This window comes from Scomber japonicus, chromosome 23 (genome assembly GCF_027409825.1).
Source record: "Scomber japonicus isolate fScoJap1 chromosome 23, fScoJap1.pri, whole genome shotgun sequence".
Classification (NCBI taxonomy): Eukaryota; Metazoa; Chordata; class Actinopteri; order Scombriformes; family Scombridae; genus Scomber; species Scomber japonicus.
Window position 1 is genome coordinate 19,469,618 of NC_070600.1, and position 19,360 is coordinate 19,488,977.

General features: G+C 39.3%; 1 protein-coding gene across 3 annotated transcripts in view; it reads left to right on the top strand.

Annotated features, from left to right (window-relative positions):
• Nucleotides 1–19,360, top strand: part of LOC128385366 (ankyrin repeat and BTB/POZ domain-containing protein 3-A) — a 198,104-nt gene that overhangs the window by 93,077 nt on the left and 85,667 nt on the right. The window contains exon 3 of one of the 3 annotated variants that reach the window (XM_053344233.1): nucleotides 9,064–9,091. The exons of the other annotated variants lie outside the window; for them this stretch is intronic. Within the exon in view, the coding sequence (XP_053200208.1) occupies nucleotides 9,064–9,091 (28 nt within the window). The remainder of the gene's footprint in view (nucleotides 1–9,063; nucleotides 9,092–19,360) is intronic. 3 annotated transcript variants of the gene reach the window in all.

Here is a 19,360-nt window from a genome sequence, read left to right on the forward strand (position 1 = left end):
ATAACTCTACTCCAGGTGATACTTTTTGTTTGGCTTTCAGAGCTGTAAGCAATCATATCAGGATGTCGAGCACAACAACAGAACACAAAATTTACTGTTTGGATTAACGAAAACAGCTTTCAGGTGCATGTTGTTTTGGAAAGCAAAGCCAGATGAATGAGCAGTTTCTCCTAATAGTAGCTGCAAGATAAGTACAAAGAGCCAGTTATGAAAATGTCCTTGTGACAATTACAATGCAGAAACAATAGCTTTTCTTTTTTTATATTATTATTCTCAAGGAACGCACACAAACATGCACCAAACCTCTAGGGCCTTTCATTCACTAGAGCTTAGGCTGCCATAAACCAGCATGCCAACAAATTGGATTAGCACAGCATTTAGAGAATTAAAACACATTCTGTGGAAAATTGATCGGGGTGAAATGAGATACTTGAAAAGATCTCTGACGGCACACCAAACTCTGCCGCATTTCTTTCATCTTCAGCTCCGAGATTCACGGTTAGATAATTTGCTCCCCGGAGGGACAGATCTGTATCTGGAAAAATAATATCTTTCCTTGACTACTTGATAAGTTTAATGTGAACAGATTTACAAGACACACTGTGGTTCAACCTTGTGGATGGCTTTGAATAAAAAACACCTTTGTCACTGTAAATGCTTTAGAGAATAGCCAGTACATAAAACCAGGGGCTTCTTCTTTTCCTCCAGAATGATTAATGGCTGCTACATAAAACACAGACCACCCCCTTTTTTTCTTTTTCCTTTCCTTTCTTTCTTTTTTTTTTTTTTTACAGCAAATACAATGACTAGGGTTATTTGAGGCATTTGTTCTATTTGGGCCTGCTGTGGTACTTTCACAGCAGCTCTCTGGCTCTGGCTCCAGTGTGTGTGTGTGTGTGTCTGTTTGCAGAGAGAGAGAGAGAGAGAGAGAAAGAGAGAGAGAGTGGGTGTTATGTAAAGCCTCCACCCATTCGGGGTATGTAGGGGCAGATCGGTAATAGCAGTGGATTTAGGACAGGAGTGTAAGATGCAGGATGAGATCCTTCTGGAGCAAAGATGTAAAACCTTCAAAGTGAAATATTTATACCCCATGCTCCAGGAAAGCTAATGGTGTCATGCCATTTGTTTTCATTTCCTGCCTGGGGTTTCCAGCCAAGTAGCAATGTGTGTACGGCATCATTTTAAAACAGCTCTGAATTGGGGGAGTATAGCACTGCAGACTTATCTAATATAGATACAGCAGCAAGTACTTTAACTTCAGGAAAGTTAAAGTGTCACATATGAAACAGAGCGGGGCCATGTTGCACAGCAGGTGGTGGTGAAATACTTAAACACCTTATGCAAATGAACCAAAAAAAGGTCTTAACAGGTCACATTGGAGAAAATAGAGAAATTCATTTTATGTTCAAGGAATGAGAGAATCGGTGCTCATTAAAGGATGTACCTGTCTGGAGATTTCATTCTGAGGACTTTACTGTGAGTTTTTGGTGAATAATGAGGTGAGGCACTGGCAGTAAATTCATCGCACAAGCAGCCTAAAGCAACTTTAATGGAGCTTTTTGTTTCTCGCCGAGGCTCTCTGACCTCAATAAGGAAAAACAACTCAAAAAGCATATGAGGCCCTGTGTTACAGTGAGTCAAATATGTCGCCAAAAAAAAAAGGAAAGTTTCTTTTTTCTCACATATTTTGCTTTCCTTTTTGTTTTTAAGCCAAAGTTCTATTAAACCCATGTAGGACTGAAACAGATGGTTATTTTAATTATCAGTTTTAATCATTTGGTTCATAAAATGTCAGACAGTAATGAAAAATGCACCAGGCAACTTCTTCAAATTGTTTTTGTTCAGCCAATGGTCCAAAACCGAAAGACAATAAATTCACAATTATATGAAACATGGGGAAGAAGTAAACTCACTAAAACAAAGCTGAAGAAAAGCAGCACATACTTACATACTATACTAAGTATGTGCTGTAATATAAGTACAATAATAATAATAACAATTTCAGCTTTAAATCCATGTACTGTGTAAGTGATGTCACAGGATAGAGTAATATATTGAAAAAAACACACATTTGTTTGCTGCATTTTTTGTATTTTTTTACTATCATCCCCCCACCACACCCTCTTTCCTTCTCCAAAAGCCACATTCTTGGCTTTGGCACTGTATATTTATATATACCAGCCATATAAGAGAGTACAGTATATATAATATAAGACAACGAAAAGCAACACATATTTCCAAGTGCAAAACTAGAACTAGTGAATTTGGGCCTTTTGACACAATGTCACAGCAGTTGCTCATTAATTTCATGTATGCAACATCCAAGAGATGCTTCATCTATAAGTCTTCTATAGAATTTACAAAAAAAAAAACATGCATTATATTGCTTCAAAAATCATCCCTCTGCCACCCCCTCTTTCCCTCTCCAAAAGCCACATCCTTGGCTCCCCCGCTGTATATTTACGGATCATCTATGTATATCTTATGCTAACCCAGTGGGTGAGGTCAGGCGTGAGATGCCAGAGCAGCCAGCAAGGCAGCCTCCCTGTCCACTGCTGTGGCTGTAAGTTTGGCTTGTGCCAGACGTGTTCAGCCGCCGAGGTACTAAGAGCTAAAAAACAAAACAAAAAGAAGAAGAGAAAGGTCGCGCCCTGAGAGGAGAGTTGCTGTATGGATGGCTGGTCTGCGAACTGACCCAGCTCGTTAATTGGATGACGTTACATAAGCCAGTGCACTTGAAAAAAAACAAAGTGTGCATAAAAGGATGCACAGTCCTTGTAAGGAGTAGTGTACAGTGTGACTCTAAACCCGCAGTGTGGAACTTTTGTCTCCCGCTTTTAGCAAAGAGAGTAATGACACACACACTGCCGCAGACCCCTGACGATTATTACATGAGCTGGCACTCGCCCTGGTTATGTGACGTGGTTGGGGCACACTCAGGACAGTCCGCCCCGGTCGACATTAGCAATCCAAACTTTGCTGATTGACGTAAACTGTTGAAACCCATGAAAATCGCAAGAGATTTACAGCCTTAATCAACTTGAATGTAACAAGTGTTCATTTATACGTAAAAGTCCTGCACTCCAGTTTTAAGGCTTAAAGGTGCAGAGTGTAGGATTTAGAGGCATCTAGCGGTGAGATTGCAGATTGCGACAAACTGAATACCCCTCCCCTCACCCTCCTCCCCTCCTTTCTGGCCACAAAACTTGCATAAAACATGAAAAACCCAAAAGTCCTTCTCTAGAGCCAGTGTTTGGTTTGTCTTTTCTGGGCTACCCTAGAAACATGGCGGGCTCCGTGGAAGAGGACCCGCTCCCCATGTAGATATAAAGGACTCTTAGATATAAAGGATTCTTAAGTAATAAAAACACAACAATTCTTATTTTCAGGTGATTAAAGACATACATATTAACATCATATTCCAATATAACCAAGTCCATTCTGCTAGATGCCACTATATTCTACACACTGCACCTTTTAAAATTGGAGGTTTGAGCTTTGCAGAAGAAAACTTATTGTGTAGTTTTCCACACTGACTGAATCCACAAAAACAAAAACAAATGACAATACAACGTGCTTTACAATGTTATTTTTGAGCATCAGACTTGATTGTATCTTGCTGTTAATTGGCAGTCGTGTTTCCCTCAGTGGGCAGTGGATGTCGTCTATGCCAACAGCTTTATGCTGCGTTCTTGTTTCCAACGTTACAGAGGATTTTTCAGATATTTAAAATAAATTCTCAAGTTGAAATCTTCTATAGGTTTAAAGTTGTCTTTGAATTTCAAGCTTGGTTCATTAGTTTCACCAGGATCTGTAAGCCTTCCAGCTACAGTCTGCTCAGAGCACCCTGCATCCCCTGCTTTCTGTTTCATCTTATAAGAAACAAGGAGAGTCATCACAGGCTTAATTTTAGTAGTGTTTTTCTGGTATGTAGCATAAACCAAATCAAGAAGTATAAACTAGTTCATTACAATGTGAAACTGCTGCTTATTTTTAGCATTTGGAGAGTATATATTTGGTGATTCATGGTTTATCACTGTGCAAATATCTCTTATATAACCTCAATGCAGTCGTATATATTGATCTTCAGTTCCTAAAACCTTTTCTTGTAGTTTGATATGGACACATCTGCCTACATCCATCACCAATACCAGACAGACTCCTGATCACTATTATGATTAATAGCTTGTAACATATGCCACTAGATTAGATTGTCAGACCTCATAACAGGTCGTAGGTCGAGAGATTCAGCCCAAAAAACAAGGGGTGGACTGGCCTGCCTGAGAGTTTACAGCCATGCTAGCAAGTCTATGATGCCACACTTACACACAGTGATGCTTTGAGCTAAATGCTAATGCCATCATGCTAACATGTTCAAATTTAGCAGGTAATCGACCATGGTCACCTTCTTAGTTTAGCATTTTAGCACACTAACATCTGCTGATAGGAATATCATTAGTTTTGTAGTTATTTAGTTATAAACCAAAATGTTGTACACCTTAAGGGGATGATGATGATGTAAGAGGACAAGTTAAGACACACATTTAGCCATTTCATTTAATACCACAATAATTAACCTCCTGTTGTTGCTATAGGAAAAGTCAGGGGATCACCAAAGTCTAGATCCTCTGACGCCCATGAAAGTCTGTAATGTCAGGAGACGCTGAGATACTGTATCTCTCTTCAATCTCTCTTCAATCTTAAACCTGCTGGTGGCACTAAAGGAAAAGTCAGTAGAATATATCTTCTGGGGGGAGTGAATGCTTGTACAGGATTTCATGGCAATCCATCCAATAGATATTGAGATATTTCAGTCTGAACTAAAGTAGTGGGCTGATCAACAAACCCCAATCCCTACAATCCGACAGCTATAGCCCAGATGTCATAGTAATAATGCACTCAGTCATTTTTTCTTTGGTTTGACATGTTCCTGGTCTTTATTCCCACAGAAGAGAAGTCAAACAATGACAACTATGAGCAGAAAGTGACATTATATCACCTTCTCAAGAAAATCCACTGTTGTTATTTACTTCTTATTCACCGCTGAACTGACAGGCTTTGAAAATGAAACAGTATTAGAAAGTTTTGGGCAAAGCTGCTGCTACTGTGCAGGTGTTGGGGGGGGGGGGGGGGGGATAAGAGGCTTTTGGCTTTATGCTTTGTGACTAAATTCTCTCTTCTATTTTTTTAAGGGCTCAGGAGGATGACGATAGCACCTCATAAGTGTACAATTACTCCCTCAGCTTGTTCCTTGAAGATGCTTGTGTTTACAACGCCACCCATGCAACATCCTAATCTGTTCCAAAAACTTTGAAGTCCTCTCAGCTCGATGTAAAATCAGTTCTGATTAGTCTGCAGAGGCTTGTGACATCATGAATAAATAACAATAAAAGGAAGGTAGCCTGAAGGATTATGAGATTGAGTGCAAAAAGAAGTCAGTGGGTACAGTAGCATGTGTTTTGCAGTTCCTGGCTCTGGTCCAACATGTGGAGAGCAGGCGGTGAGGGAAACGACCAGATTTCCTGGACCAATTCACTTAGTCGTGATTCTACAGAAAGAAAAGAAAAAAACAACAAAACAATGCAATTGCCGTTGTTAAAAAGAGAACAAAATATATTTTCCTGACTTTACTTCTCCATTATAACCAAATGAGGCATGGATTTTATGGCTGAATAGAGGGCTCAGTAAATGACAACAAAGGTGAGGTGCCCGCTCTAGCTCTGCAGTAACATCCGTTTAGAGTCAAAGAGAAAGCGAGGCCTTGGAAATGAAGGATATTCTGGCGCCGCAGTGAAAGGGAGATTATCCCCAATTGTTCCTTTCAGCTAGCCTAAGCTGTCCTGATTTACTTTCAAATCAAATCATTCATTTTGCTGCCTCATCGGCATACACCTTTAGCGCGAGAGGTATCAGAGCAGCAGAGTGGGTCTCTCAAGTTGCAGCACCGAAGGCAGATGAAGTATTGTACAGTTTTTGCCGTCTTTTAAGCCACAGAGCCTTTTTTTCAGCCTTGGAGTATTGAGTAATAGAAAGCACAAAACTCTGCCTGGCTCATCTATTACAGCTGTTCTTCTCATGGAATTATTGTATATGAAATAGGTCATCAGTCTTCATGCTTGGTAAACTCTTTTCATCTCTCCACCAAAAGGGACAAAAAACAATAATTGAAGGCTGCAGTGAGCTAAAGAGGGGACTGCCAAAGGTCGCCTTTATTGATACCAAAGAAAAAAATACCACCTTGATGAGCTTTGATGATGGACATAGACCTCGTCAAATGGATGAGCCTCGTCAAATCTCAAGGGGGACAAACTTTTCTCTTCGCATCAACCAATCCTCCCAGATAAAAGAGGCAATATCTTTTGTGCACAAATGTGAGCGTCTATGCTTTGAAAAATGTTTTGTCTTTGAGTTTTATCACATATTCCAACCCCTTACCTTTTTTATAGCTCCTTTTATACACCCAAAGTCATTTCATTACTGTATTATTATTTAAAAAATGCACAGAAACACCACACAGTATATAGACTTTATATAATGTGGATTCAATTGTTATTTTCCTTATGAATAATAACTATTATCCTGCCAGGCATTAGGCTCTCTAAACCACTCACTGAAACATGGTATGTTCAGCGTGCATAAGGTTAAGAGTAGCTATTTTCATCAGAAACACTCCAAAGAACATACAACAACATTTTCAGTAACATAATCATGTGCACTTACAGTAGGGATGTTTCAAGCCTGTTTCACCTCTTACCATCTACCACTTCAGGGGTGGTTTTAGCTCAGGAGGTAGAGCAGGTTGGTGGATCATCCTCTAACCTTTACCTCATGGTTATTATTGTAAGCATGATGACAAAGGTCACCTAATTTTAAGGAAGTAGTCGTTTTTAATCCATCTGTAATGTTTCCCTAATCAAAACAAGTATTTTAACCCTTAAACCTAACCAAATGGTTTTTGTGGCTAAACGTACCTTAGCCACTTTGTTGTAACACCATAAAGTATAAGTATGTCTTAACAGTGATTTGTAATGGTTTCTGACAGTCAAAGCAGAGACAAATTATGTCTTCACCAATCACCAACAGGGGCACAAGATTAGAAAACGCTGTTATGGGTTGTTCAGGAGTGCATGGATCAATAATGTATTTCATCATGTAAGTTTGAGGACTTGTTGGTGGAGAAAGATTTTTATAGCAGGTGTTTGTGGTCGTGTGAATAATGACTGTCCGCCCTCAGGCACATATATCGAAAAAAGGGTGAATGAGAGTTCAGGAAGAAGCAGAGTGATGATGATTTTCAGTGATTGCAGTTTGCATCTACAACCAGTCAATGATGGTTTCTTCTAATCATATCCTCCGTGTCTCCTCAAACTCTGCCAAGTAGTTTTAATTTCCTAAATTTAACCAAACCCCAGATCAGTAAACACTCATGTGAATCATTTTCTTTAACAGGGTGCCAGAAAGTGCTCATATGGATCATTGTAGTTGTTTAGCTATGACCTGCTAGGAACTTTGTAAATGAACAATCAATGCATTTTTATTTCTTTAAACATTTCTGGACATCTTCCAGAGCTAACTTTTGCACATTTATTTAAATTACAGCATGTTGTCAAACTGATACAACATGCTGTAGGAGTAATAATCAGTATGTATAAATATTCTACTCATAGTGTCTCTCTACTGCACGACTTCCCTGAAAAACAAACTTATTTGAGAGTAATTAGAAGAAGAATAACAGCGCAAGTGGCAGTTGTTATTTGGCTGCTCATGCTACACCTGCTTCTGCTTAAAAATAAATATTAATAGCACTCATTACTTTCAAATTTAGTGATTGAGTAGGGTCATTATTTTCTAATTTTGACATTTTGGGGCAAGCGGGATAATTAACAGCAATGCACTAGTGTTCATACACATTTATATCCTTGATGAACGTATCTAATAGAGACAAGATATATTATTGTAACAGCTAAGTCTACCTTTTCATGCAAATGCTAATCAAGCTGGGTAATGCATGAGGCGTTACATTTTCTCTGCTTTATTCGAAAAGAACCGTGAAATCAATCATTGGTCACAGTGACTGGTTATGTGTTATGTTGGAAATCATGTTCAGAGCAATCGAAACCTATTTCATGTTGATAAAGCCAACAGAGACGGTGGGAGATGCATTTACCTGTGAAAATGATCACGGCGAGAGGTTCTGTTTAAACAGGAGTGAGCCTTCGACAGCAGGGAAGATAATACAAGCGGCCTAATAATCACAACAGAATACAATAACCATGTTGTGGGATTGCAATCTCTCCCTATAGAAGTGTCTTATTGGATCTAATAAAATGCTGCACGTATCGTTTGCAGTGGCGGTTATTAATAGCTATTCCACTCACCGCGTTGAGTTTTGTATTGGTTGTCTGCGTGGATGCCCACAGAGACCCTGAATGACTTTGTTTAATTCAGTTAACTACGTGTCAGACAATAAAAGCTAACTTTCTGCCTCCCAAGCTGATGAAACTGCAATTTTCACTTCTCCTGTTTATGAGTTTTCCTTTTGTTTTCCACACACTGCTTTCTATCAGGATGCATGATGCAGAACGCTATAGATATATTGTTGTTATAGCCAGGGGTGTCAGGCAGTCCCACCCCCCCCCCCTTTTCACACATGCAGTCTATCCCTGAAATGTTCGGGAACACTTCCTGCACTGCGTTATGTGTGAATGGGGAGACAGGGAATATACTCAGGGAAATCTGTACTACCAATTTCCACCTCAAGACCTACTGTAGTAGCATTGCAGGGGAAATGCTAGTATGGCTGTGTTGTTAATGAAAGCAGTAGCAGTGCAGGAATGATTACGTTGGTTTGGTGAAAAATGCTCTTCCATGGGGCGAGCTAGCTAGTCATAAGTCTCTGCTGATGATGTATTTGGATCCAGGATTTGTTTACGGTTGCCTTCGCTAATGTTTTCACAGGTGATTTGTCCCACAAACCTGCTGAATATTAAATACATTACAAGAACATTTGCACCAGACGAAAACAGCTCCACGCCTGCAATGTTTCTTAAAAAATAATTAGAGACGGCTTCACTGCGTACACATACATCCGGTCTTCCCTCATCTTCTTCTTCTTCTGTTGAGTTTTATGGTGGTTGGCATACATAAGTGTTACATGGTCGCCATCTGCTAGATTGTCCCTTGCCTCATCTATACCGTCATGGCCACGACATGTGTGAAAACATGCAAGATGGAAATGCTCCTAACTATAGCTGCATGTGTGAATAGTGAAAATCACTACCAGTGCTTGAAAGGTTATCCCAGTAATTTACTGAAAGCTATGTGTGAAAGAGGCTAAAATAACTTCAAATAACTGACACTTATTAACACTATGTTGCATCTAATAGCAGTATTGAACAAGACAATGTTAGCAAAAAGGCTACAGGCTCAGGTTAGCTAGCGAGATAGCCAATACCATTGATTATTTATCGTAAAGTAAAGTAAAGAAAGCTCACAAAAATAAAGGTGAAACTATTTAGCTCTTGGTTCTTTGTTAAAAAAAAAAAATCTCCTGATATCCATTTTCAGTACTAAAAAATGTAGCTTCTAGTCGGCTAATAGCAAGTGGCAACATGCTGACACTAATGTTAAAAGCTTGTGTGTTAAAATTAAAACCACTGATGCTAAAATCTCTTTAAAAAGGGAAATTCTGAAGCTTGAATTCACAAATTCATTCAAATCATACTGTTTTATGGCGTGAGTGGAGAGTGGTTATTCATGCCTCACACTGTTAACACAGCTGCAGTTTGCAGTGATTCTAAACAATATTAGTGCTAATTAATGAATAGTGATTTGATTTTATAGCTCAATTAATAATTTAAAAGTGGGACGTAATGAGAGTTACTGGTGCTTAATTATTTAGGTAATTGTAACTTTTTCATTAATTCGCCTTATATTTGATTTTTGCCAACGTTTTGGAGATGTGCTTCAAATATGCACACAAATTTTAAGGTGGTGATGATATGATGATCATTTTGTGGGCTCATTTGATAAAATCTGTGATCTGTATGAATGATGCCAAACAACATATCTAATCTAATCTAAATAAATCAGTAATTGGAGGTTTTATTTTACACATTTGTAGATTTCAATATAATTTAAAAAGAGGAAACACACTGTACATCAATGTGATTCTGCACACATACTCCATATCATGATGTATCTTGGAACAGTGTTATAATATATATCAACTATATGACTCAGTCCTGTGTGTATATGTGTGACTTTGTCCGCTATCACACTCCCTTTGTCCCTTTCTTTTCCATATCCTGTGAGAAGAAAACAACTTGACACACTTCTTCCGTCCCTCATGGTAACACAGTCAGTGTGGGTAGTGAAGTGGTCCCCACGTTAGCCCATGATGCTTCACTGCACTTCTGCAGAGCCAGGTAACTAGGCAACAGCCCTGCCGGTCGACGGAGGTGGGTCTGCAGAGGATGCTGCGGGGAGATTGTGACTTTTGAGATCCTCCTCTTGCGTCACTCTCGTAGTACAAGACACTCGCAGAGTTGAGGGTTTTTTTGCTTGCAGCTGGGTCAAAAAGTCGGGGATTTTTTTCTTCTTCTTCTTCTCTCTCTCTCTTTATGCGGAGAAGGAATTTCCTCTCCCTGCAGTTGTATCGAGATGAACTGGCAGACTGAGACTTGTCGTTTTCTTGGCTGTCCCAAACTCCCACCTCCACTCCCACAGAGTTGGGCTGCCTGCCATATGTTGCGGGACACAGTTGAGAAGAAATGTGCAGAGGGAATTTCTGCTTAGAACTGGGTCACTAAGATTGTTGGTTTATAAGGATGCTAAACTCACTCTTACTTTATTCCTTGCACCTTTTTATTGATGATGTAAATTCGTAAGATTAAGAGGCATTAGAGTAATGGTTGTTACTATGCAGATAGGGCTTTTAATTGACATATCAGCATAAATCAATGCTTTTCTGTATAAATAATTGATTTGTGTTTCCTCTGGAGATTATTTAGCATAAGATGATTGCAGTGTAGGCGTAGTTTACTCACTTTTATATTTAAATCAGTTACATACGAGATACAGTATGTGTTGTTTTCCCTCACTGATGCTATCAGGGTAGGACAATCCATCTGTTGTGTTTATCTGTTTGTTTCTCTATTAATTTGTTAGTTTTAATGAAACTTGGGGCGATGATTCATATCACCATCACAACGTTTACCGATTAGCTCAAGGGGAGACGTCACCAATATATGTCAGAGTTATGAATTTTAATAAGCAGTCGTGTCGCCCCCTCAGTAGGATAAGCGTGAAATTTGAAGCACATGTTCAGCTGTTCTTACTCTGCAGATTTTCCTCCTGGATCATCAGTGTACTGTACGTCATGTTGGATTTTTCACCCGTTTCAGTGAAGGTAGCTGAATTTAGATTAATGTTCTGACTGACCCAGCGGGGGGGCTGCATCATGCATTAGTGAGGTGACAATTTTACCTTTTTTTTCACAGTTTGTGTGCTGCTCAGGTTGTGCATTCCTCCGACTTGTTTACGTTTCAGAGAGTGTGCTCTGAGTTCCTGGAATTGTCTGCATGTTTAATTCATGCAGAAGTTCATGTATAAACCAGACTGTCTTTGTCAGTTTGGCTCTTCCTCTGCCCGCCTCGAGCTGAAGCCGTAGCAGGATATGGGACCAGGCAGGTCTGTTTGATCCGAGATCTGCCTCCAACCAAACAGCTTGTGAGGATTTACACTAGGCCCACCTTTCAATCACTGCTCACCCATGAAGAGCAGCCTGCCGTCTCCTGTGACAGGTCATGAGATATGTGTAAGGCTTAAAAAATAGGAGTTTCACCAACAAACAAACTTTGTACTTTTTTTTGGCATCAAGAGAGAGGGAGAGAGCTGTTTTGAAAGATTTTTTGTGAGGTGCAAAACATTTCCGAGTCCTCTCTGGGATGTTGCAGCAGTGATTATACCAGATGTCAGAAACTGATTTTGGTAAACTTATGGAGTTTAGAGTGGAGCAGATTGTAATTTAGGCTGATTGGATCACCGTACGTTTGATAAGAAAACTCTTTACAACCAAAATCCTTCCTTCTGGGAGCTTTCAGAGCCTGCCCCAAAGGTGTGTTATTGTATTACTCGTAATCCTTTTATATTACCTTGTTTTCAATATGGATTTATTGCACATTTTCTTTTTTCATAACATTTTATTTCATAGGGAATTGTTTAGATCAACATTTAGGTAAAAAAAACCCCAGCATTTATCAGATATTATAGCTCATTACCACACAGTACTTCAACTAATCAGTGAAATTAGTGTGAGTTTTGGTTTAACTAGCTTACAAAAGCATCATAACCAAAGAACAAAACAAAGCAAAAGTGCATGAAGTGCATGAACAATCTAACTGAACATACTGTAACCTTGGCTCAAGTCAACCAAGCCTAACAGTAAGGAACAGGACTATTGATGTCAGTTCATGCGTAAGCCTCACCCAATTTCCTAAGAGGATACATGTCCCTGCAATGTGTGGCTGCCTTTTGCACAGTTGCACGTACTTGCTCGATAAAAGCTGATATTACTCTAAAATCGCATTAGCACCTTTCTCTTTTTGTTTATCTTTGCTCATCTCCTCTACAGCAATGCTCCATCCCAGATAATGAACAGAAACGGTATCCGCGGCCAGAGACAGATGAAGACCGATGAAGTCATGATGCCCTTTTCTGATTGTTTTCTCTTTGTCAATTTGGAGATTCCACGGTTGACAGCTGACGCACCTGCTCCTGTGCAGTCACAATCTGCCATTTCTGCACAGTAATTGTCTCATTTTGCAGTAATGCCATCTAGCTAATCCGAGCTGATAGCAGCAGGACACTAACATGAAAAAAAAAAGCTTCAGCAGGACTGAAGAGACATTTTGAGTCTGTTGCCCTGCAGACATTTTCAACCCCTCCCTTCCTCTTCTTTGTTTAACTTGTGGCATCATTTCATAAGAACATGATTTTTGGAGACGGCGAGGTCCTTCCTTACCTGACACCTCCATTAAAAGGTGATAGTAGAGCTGAAGGGTGACACGTCCACTTTTCCCTGGACTGCAAAGGCACAGCTGACAGCGTTCCCTGTCATCCACAATCCCCCTGGGCGGCACAGCGGTGACAGTAATGGTGCCCTGATGTGACACCCGCTGGAGCTCTGACCCAGGATCTTGGGCGGCCCCTGGCCTCTCCACGAGTCAGCATCGCCCGTCACCATCTGCTGTCAGCAGCGTGCCTGACAGGCGAGTTTGCTTGTTGTTGCTCTCTGGGTCCTTGTGTCTAATCTTGATGCTGCTATGCTGAATGCAGCTAATGAAAAAGCATCTTCATGAGGGTCTGTAACCCCTTTTTAAAACAAAACAATTATCAGTTTGCATACATGTCTAAGTATTGTTAACAAGCACAGAGTTTTTTGTCCTTTACAGATGTTTATTTGGATGTTTAAATGTGCAATTATCCAGTAAGTCACAAGACAAACAAAGATTTTAAGTTTCCAATTTCTGCTTTTATCTTAATCATCCCAAAATTCCTGAGGTTTATTTTGCTCCTCCACTGTTCTGGACATACACAAAAAGTAGACTCCGGTCTGGATCCAGGCCAAATCCCAATTTAATCTAAAACAGGAACAAAGTTGAACTACAACCTGACCCCAACCACTTTTGAGCGACAAATCACTATCACATCAATTTCAGCTGTCATCATCCAGCCACTGCTAGTCACCACAGTAAGTGAAGTTGTTGTAAATTGTTGGTAGGAGCTCTGGTTGATGAAGTAAAATGTTTTGCTCAAAAGAACACAATACAAAAAAAAAGAAGATTGACAATAAAAAACACGCATTTAGGATCGCTGGACTGAGAAATAAGTGTTCATTCTGCCCGAGGGAAGTACAACACCATTTGCAGTAAATAGAGTGAGAATGTGAAACTCCGCTATGACACCAAACATGCTCAATTTGAACAAAACCATCCCAAAAAACACAGTAAGAACCACAAAACTGAACCAGTTAAAGTGGTGATAGCAAGACTCCAGAGCAGAAGAATTGTTAAAGCAAACATTTTCAAACTATGAAGGCTGTGAAGAACTCACTAATGAACACTCACACCAGTATCTCTGCCTCCCCATTGCACCTTTTATGCTCAAGTTTAAGTGCTTAGTTCCACAATGAATGGTGTCACATCGCCCATTAATATGGACATGCTGTTCTGTTCTGTTCTGGAGATTTCCTACTAAAATATCATCATGTAGTGCACCCTTAATGGACATTTTGATGTGGTGGAAATTTTATAAGTGGACCACTAAGACTTGTATTTTAGTACCCCTGGTTTAAGAGGTGTTTCTGTGCAGCAATAGAAATAAATACAGTTGCTAAAGAGGGTCTTTAATGTATCATGATTGATGAATAGTATGATAATGAATAGTATTATTAAGAATAATAATAGGAGAACTGAAGTGTAATTTCCAAAACTGTAGATTTGATTCATGTTGTAATCTGTAATTACTGACTATATGCACAATAATTATTGCACCTTGTAGAGTGAAGTGAGTTTATAAGAAATGAGAAAAACAAGAATGTAATTTCCAAAGTTGTAGATTTGACTCTTGTTGACTTTAATCTGTAATTACTGACTATATGTACAATAATTATTCTACCTTGTAGTGTAAAGTAGGTTTATAGGAAATGAGAAAAAACAAAATAAAGAGCCAAAAGAAGCTTTAAATGCAAAGCAGAACTGCAGTCGGATGATAATTCTCCAACATTTAGTGTTATGCATGTCATTGGATGTATTGTTAAATATTGATAAGTGTAGCTTTGAAGTTACAAAGCGATAATGCTTCCAGAGCTGTAATACCTTTTTATTTTTTTAGGCAGTGAGCCCCGGAGCTAAACTTTTTGGAATACTGATAAAATGAGCTTTTTGTTCATTAGTTTGAAATTCTCTGTTGTTTTTGGAAAAGCAACGTGATAGCCTCTTTACAGACATTTCTTCAGGTTTCCAGGAGCCTTATTAACCTTCAGGTGAGAGCAGACAGGCAGCGAATCGGTGACCATGTAACTCCACTCCTCCCGTCATGTTCATGAAGAGCCGATCCTCGGCTTCAAGGCTTCGTCAGAGCTCGACACTAAGCTCCTCAGCTCTCCTTCTCTGCCACCCATCAAGGATTTATCCCCTTTCAAACAGACCGCAAGCGCAAAGTCACGCAAGGGCAGCTGTCAGGAGAGTTACAGGGAGCCCGGTACTGTCTGATTTCAGATTTCAAAGCACAATATTCATGCCAAATCATCTTCCTCTCCGCCTACTATGCTAATCTGACATGTGAGAAACACGGGAGGGGGGCTATTTTCCTTCTCTCCCTTTTTTTTTTTGCAACTTTCACTGAATTCCCGAACCTTCCTGGCTGCATGCCTGACGTCCCCCTCCCTCGGCGTTGGAGCTGTTGGCTGTCTGTTGAGAGCGTGCTCAGCTAATTTTCCTCCAAGGAGATGTTGTAAAGGGATGGGCCAGACACACTCCAGCTTTCCTGGGGTATAATTATACCACCGGAGCCCAACCTCTGTGGCAGCCAGTTACTCCGTCTATCTAGTCTCACTTGGCTCTTGGATGTAAAGAGGAATTGTAGATAGAGGGGGGGCGGGATGGGGAGAGGATCAGGGGTTACTACCCGATTCCTACAGCTGAGCAGTGATAAGCAAGTCTCTGTGAACGACAGATACACCAACTTACTGTACTGCTTTGCCTCAGTGAGTTTTCACTTATTAAAGTTGCTGAAATTCAAGTGTGGCTTTTTGGACTCTGTAGCTTCATACTGAAAATAGATCAATAAATGAGTGTTGTCCTCTCCGTTGCAAGTTGAATAAGGTTAGAAAAAGACTATAGTCATGATGGATGTTTTGGCATACATAGCACAGGACTTTGACATCGCTCCGTCCCATCGGATTGTTAAGTTTAGGCAAATAGACTTAAAACTTGAAACTCAAAAGTAAGGACTTGAGACTTGACTCCCCAAAGACTTGGCTTACAGACACATTTAATTTTTAATTACAAGGCTGGTGAATTGAAAAGGACACAATTGACACAGCCTTAAGAGTAAAATATTTAAATGAGGTGTTTTCTTAAAGTTCAACTGAAATCCCCTTTAATGAACTGTCTTTGCAGTCAAAAGTCAACATGCTTCTATTTCTTTAAGTATATTAATAGTTAATAGTTTCACATTATTAGACTGGAGATAAAAATGTATTTGGGAAAACATCAGAAATGCTTCATTTTGTCTCAGCCAGGTGTTGATGTCTGTGTTTGATTGACGTTAGCTGCCATTAGCTGTAAAAAAGTAAACAAACTGCTGTAGCTAAAAGTCATACTGTAGATAGACATAGATAGTGTCATTAACGGGGATTTTCAGGTGCAAAGACCAAACAAGCATGTAATGGATCCAAAGTAACATTTTCAGGTATCTTAACGTGCTGTTTAATGTGCTGCAGGTGAGTAGCTAATTAGCTAAATGACATTAGCGGTGCACTTTTCCCCCAGTGAATGTTTGTTCTGGGGCTCGTTCAGTAAGCTAAGGTGCATGACAAGACGTGTGTTCATGTGTTTGTGAGTTAGATAAGAAGGAGACTTTTGGAAGAAAGCTAAAGTTCAGAGTCTTGTGTTGTGTAGCAGGATGCTGTCAGGCTCAGCGTGAATATGAATATGATAGAACGCTACGTTAGCGCTTCATGCTAATTTGGATTTGCTATGTTGAGATAAGGACTCAAGCTAAGTTAGCAGATGATGGAACAGTATTTACTCAACATAATGTAAGAAAGGAAATTTGATTTCATTTGGTATTTAATGGCTAGTTTTCAAAGACCTGAAAAATGTGTAACTTGCAATTTTGAAGACTTACGATTTGACTTCGACTTTGACTTAAAAACAGCTCTTGTTTAGGGTACCAAAGCCGGTAAAGCTGGTTAAGGTCAGAGAGTCAATGCTTAGTTGGACTGCATATAGTTGAAACACAAGATTAGCTGTGACACATAACTTTATTGATAAACCAATTTTTTATAGCCTAAACCTGACAACAAGAAGTGGGATGCAGGTTGTGAACCTCCTCCTTATTTCTTCAGTGCAGTATGTCTCACCCTGTCTCCTAGAAATCACAATTATATGCCACTAATTTGCTTTCCCCTTCGAGGTTTTTTTAGGGAAATGTAATTGCTGCCTGGATAAGGTTCCCTGGCAACGTTTTGTGAAGTGAGCTGACAGGAACTGCTGCAGATATGTACTACATGCAAATTGCAAGGAGGTGTTTTTTGGGGTGAATAGTGGGCGTACAATGTGCAGGATTCTGACACTAGACTTGGTTTTGCCTATCTAGTCCTGTGTGTGTGTGTGTGTGTGGGGAGGGGGGGGGGGGGGGTTCGGTTTAGGCAACAAAAGCACTGCAGCTATAAAAGAGGCTGATTGGAGAAAGAAAAATCAGTTGGAGAAACATGAAAAAAGTCACTTGTGTTGATGGTTGATTGACATGTGAAGTTCTCCTGCAGACACACAACAGCACAAAGAACAAAGATAACAAGATTTGAAAAAAATAAAAATAAAAAATCTTGATTATTCACATCACATATAGAATAACCTTTTCTTCTAAGCAGAACAAAAGCACATGAAGTATCCTGGTTGGTCTTGCTTTAGGGATATATATTGACAGCTTTTAGCACCGTTGCACATTCAGAGATTCACCATGACATCAGCTCCTTAAAACTGAACAAGCACTGCAAAGCAACAACACTAACCACAACTGCTGCAGCATCTGTGAGCCCCAGTTGAGAATAATTGAACATAATTGAACCGGCAGAATGGAGCACAGCAACTGTCTAAAACTTTTAGCAACATCATTGCGTTCCTCACTGAGAGAACTGAGGCGTAATAATGCGACCACACCTGAGTCCCAGAAGACACATCAGCCATAACCGTGTAATAGGGTGGGGGGGGTGTGGGGGGGGTAGCTGCTGTGGTTTTGATGATTTGTTACCGGAGAGACTCGCACCAAAGCCACAGACAAGGGTGTTTCTCTTTTTGTGGTGTGTCTGCACGCAGCAAAAAACATTCAGTTCAAGTTTCTTGGCAATAATTGAATCATGAAAAAATTGGAGTTTTCCTTTAAAACAGTTCATCATACTGCGGTAGATAGAATAGTTTAACTCTGTCTCATATAGTTGACTGTAATTAAATGGCATTATGTTGATTCAGGTTGTTTCATCTTCTATTTTTATGATCCTGATATCACACCGGCTGTTGTTTTACAGGCACAACTGTCTGAGGAGTAAAGATGTTTTCTCTATTAACAGTTTTCACTTTATTTCAGGTCTAAACTATGCTGAAAAAACAATAAAAATATGACACTTTTCTTGTGATAGACTGTAGATTTTGATATTGGGGGAAAAAACTTGCATAATTTTAAAATATATGCAATTTTTTACTTCAGTCAACTCACTTGGAAGTAATGTATGAGGGTGAAAGTATCAAAAGTTATGCAGTTTTTTGAATTGATCAATTATGAGTCTGATTTTATTAAAAGAAAGTAGATTATTTTCTCTTAGTTTATTTACAGCAGCCTAACAAGGAAAAGTATGTTTATTATTCTATATACAGTATTTTTTGAGGGCTTTGATCATCTTTTCAAACCATCCTTGATAACAACAATGTGAAGTGATAATGTGACTTTCTCAAGGTGAAAAGCCTGAAAAGTGTTTTCTTTGTGGTGTTTGAAACTTTTTCTACCTTTAGTTGATTTATATCTGTATGCCATTTAGCTCTTTTGCACTTAACAGACACGGATAGCTTTGCAGTGTCATCCTAAATGTCAATTTACATAAATTATTCTACATTAAAAGAGCTTTTACACGCAGTTTGACATTAAATCCAAAATAAAGCACTTTAGTCAGTTGTGAGTTTGCATTTATTTCATCGTATGATTAATATGAGTTGCATTATGCGACCTAAATGTAAGTAAAAGCAGATTAAATTAAATTATTCATCATCTGACTCAGCTGATTGTATTTTTTTTTTTAAGTTGTGACGAAGTAAACTTTTTTAGTTTGCATTTTTTCAATCAGGCAGTGTCGTACAGTACTGTGCACCATGCTAATCTGCTTTATTACATATCATCCTTTACATTCTTTAGATGCTAAATTATTCTGAATTATGTACAGTATGAATTATGCTGACTTGTTATTTGAAGCAAAACCAGATTTTCTTTTTTTGTCAGGGCAGATTGTATGTGTTGAGGTTAGACCATTGATCCAGTGTAAGTGTGAAGAAGACATGATGAGACCTGCTGCCAGCTGTGACTC